This window comes from Alexandromys fortis, unplaced genomic scaffold, assembly GCF_014885135.2.
Source record: "Alexandromys fortis isolate MF-2015 unplaced genomic scaffold, M_Fortis_MF-2015_v1.1 scaffold_307, whole genome shotgun sequence".
In the NCBI taxonomy this organism is placed as follows: Eukaryota; Metazoa; Chordata; class Mammalia; order Rodentia; family Cricetidae; genus Alexandromys; species Alexandromys fortis.
In genome coordinates, this window is record NW_026068205.1 from 759,335 (window position 1) to 762,650 (window position 3,316).

The window sequence follows — 3,316 nt, forward strand, 5'->3', positions numbered from 1 at the left end:
TGTATGGCCATGAGGCTGTGACCTACCAGTAATGTTCTGGCATCTCTCTCTTTTAGCAACTATATAGCGTCTGCCTGACTCCACCTTCTTTCTCCATGCATTCAGTTTAGTTTTCTTGTCTGCCTATATTCTGCCCTGCCATAAGCCAAAGCAGTTTCTTCATTAACCAATGGTCATAAAGCGTATTTATAGCATACAGAGGGGAATCCCATACCAAAATGATAAAAAGCAGGCAGAAGGAGGCAAAGGAACACTCACACTTCTAATTCTTTAGGTCTTTTGAACCTTGAAGACAGCTTACAGTCATTTCCCCCCAGGAGAGTTTAAATTCTTACAGAAAACATATCTTTTCAGCATAAAAAAACCAGAGGGGGTTTATAGTTGTGGACATAAACAGTACAGATATAATCAGGTATCTATGTGGTCACTAGTTTCAAGGATGGTCTAGATGGTCACAGAACCTGAAGTCTCTTTAAGCTACCATTCATTTATATTTCTTTCAAAAAGTTTGATACTATAACTTGTCTCTACTTTCCCTATCTCGATTTTCTTACCAACAAATTTGGAGTAAGGCCACTGAAAAACGACTCACATTGCAACACTAAATATCTTAACAATGGGGTCACGGAAAATAGTCAGCAATAGCAGAGGACTGTGGTGGTATGAAAAAGTGACAGCAACCATAGGTTCATAGGGAGTGGCACTCTTAGGAGGTGTGGCCTTGTCATAGTAGGCATGGCTTTGTTGGAGGAAGTCTGCCACTAGGGGGTAGATTTCAAGGTCTTAGGAACTCAAGATAGTTCACTTCCTGCTGCCTGAGTATCAGAATGTAGAGCTCTCAGCTGTCTTTCCCACACTGTGTCTGCCAGTGTGTTGCCGTGATTCCCACCATGACCGTAATGGACTAAACCCCTGAAACCACAAGCCAGTCCCAGGCAATTGTTTTGCTTTACAAAAGCTGTTTGATTCATGGTGTCTTTTCACAGCAATAAAACCTGAATATGGCAATTTATGAGGAAAATGAAGAAAATTGTGTTAGATTACCTGAATGTACATAATGAAATAAAAAAAAAACCTTAAATATCACAGCAATAGGCAGTAAAACTAAGACACATCCTTCATTGGCTTTGAAGTGTTATGTGCCAGCATTCAGCTCTTGGCCCTCTTTGTCTGTTAAACTCATCCTTAGATGAAACCCTCCAGGCCAGTGACAAGGGATGAGACATCTAGCTATTGACCCTGTTCTGCTACCTATCTCCAAGTTGTTTAGATATATTATATGACTTCAAACTTAATGTATCAAGAAACAAATGAGTTTCTTCTTCTCAGTAGCCAAGAACTCTATGCTCACAGGTCCTCAGCCAAAATGTCCACGGTCATTTGTCTGGTTAAACTAAGTGTGTTCCAAATGAAACAAAGAAACATGAAATTAAGGAGGATTTGAATGTTGACGGGATGAGAAGGAAATAATCTATCATAGGACTTTGGGTAATTTGAATGTATTATATACATGTATTAAATTTTTAAATAACAAATTATATCAGAAAAAAATCTGCCACAGGGCTAGAAATATGGCCCAGTGATTAAGAACACTTGCTGGTTGCTCAGAGAACTTGGGGTTGTTCTCAAAAGTCACGTGTGGCTCACCACTACCTGTTCCTCTAGTTCCAGGAGATCTGACATCCTCTTATAGACTCCACAGGTACCTGCACACATGTGTACACATGCAGGGACATACACAAACACACATTAAAACTCTGCCGAAAATCCCCAAGCAACTTAGAATCACATTCAACATGCCTTGTTTCTTTTATATAAATTCAATGCATAACGTACATAACTAATAAAACTCAGCTATAAATATAGAAGTGTATTTGCATTAAAATAAATACTTAGTTTGTGTTGTAGGAAGTAGTACCCTCTCTGAGTTCTTCAGCAATCACTCCACTCACATATTGAGACTACAGCAGAGAACACTTCTGGGGAACAGACTAGAGTAGCTAGTACCCAGACAGTGTCCACAATAATTCAGAATTATATAAGGAAAATTAAAGATCAAAGCCAGAGGTACCAAAGACCCAAAGGAAATAGGGACAAGAACATAAAATCAGAAAGAAGTACAAATGGCCACTAGGAGGAGACAGAGGATACATAGAGGATGGCATTTAGTTAGAAACCTGATTGCAAACTATCTTATTTTTTTTGTCTATAATTAAAACTTTATTGAAAAACTGACACCAAAATAGGAGATCACTGTTGTATACTTTATAAAATCAAACACAGTTACATTGTCTTGGTAGAGTCACTAAACTTGATAAGGCTTTCTGTGAAAAACGCAAACTCAGGAACTTGTATAGATGTTTAGTGTTGCTTTCTTCTAAATGAACAGTCTTCTGTGAGCCTGGCTTTTCCTCCTGTGGGCTGGCACAGCACTGTTGAACAACCTACACAAAGAACCACTGTCTGAGCATGGCTGAAAACTGTAGTAATCTTGTAGCAGCCTGGACATTTCACATCCATGAAGTAAGAATTTGGGCTCTGAACCAGCCGTTTCTTCTTATGTTTTTTCTTTTCGTCTTCCAAGGAAGGGTGTAAAAGGTCTCTTGCCAGAGGCATGGTGACGGCTCGGCCAGCACCGATGCTCCAGATCTCCGAGGTGAGGTGCTTGCTAGCGAGTGCTCAGCTACAACTTCCGGGGGACAAACTATCTTATTTTAAATAAAGGATTATCAATGATTCACTACCAAGTCTATCTAATTTTCTTACTAGTAAAATTTGCATACATATAATACTTACAGCAAAGATAACTGATAAGAATCTAGAGAAGCAGCCATCACTTCCCCCTTCCCCACAGCTGAGGTAAATTTGGTGTAATGTAGATAATTCTTAAAATGGAAGAAGCCCATACAGATTCTGAAATGCTGTGAAACTTGAATAAACTAATCCAAAAAGTTCAACCAGCTTCATTCTATTACAGTGATTTCTCTTCCTTCAGAGCACTGTGTGTGCAGTTCTGCATATGGTACATTGATGTGTTTATGTAAGTATGTGTGCGTATATGTTCACATACATGTGCATACAGGTGAAAGCCAGAGGTTGAAATCTAGTGTCTACCTCAACATCTCCCTACCTTATTTTTTGAGATAAGATCTCTATGAGTTATGCAGGCCACTAATTGTTCAGGCTAGCTGGCCCAGAAGCTCTAGGGATATGCCTATCTCATGTCTGGCCTTTTTGCCAGTTACCCAATGCCCACCATAGCTCCTGGTTTTTTCAGTAGATTTTGGTAATCAAACTTAGGTCCTCATGCTTGGGC

General features: G+C 39.4%; 1 protein-coding gene across 1 annotated transcript; it reads right to left on the minus strand.

The window, feature by feature from the left end:
- Positions 1-2,250: 2,250 nt before the first annotated feature.
- LOC126493238 (40S ribosomal protein S27-like) lies at positions 2,251-2,692 on the minus strand. Its single transcript, XM_050130177.1, has one exon. It carries the CDS (start codon positions 2,614-2,616, stop codon positions 2,362-2,364), a length of 255 nt encoding a protein of 84 aa, XP_049986134.1. The 5' UTR covers positions 2,617-2,692; the 3' UTR covers positions 2,251-2,361.
- Between the last annotated feature and the right edge of the window lie 624 nt (positions 2,693-3,316).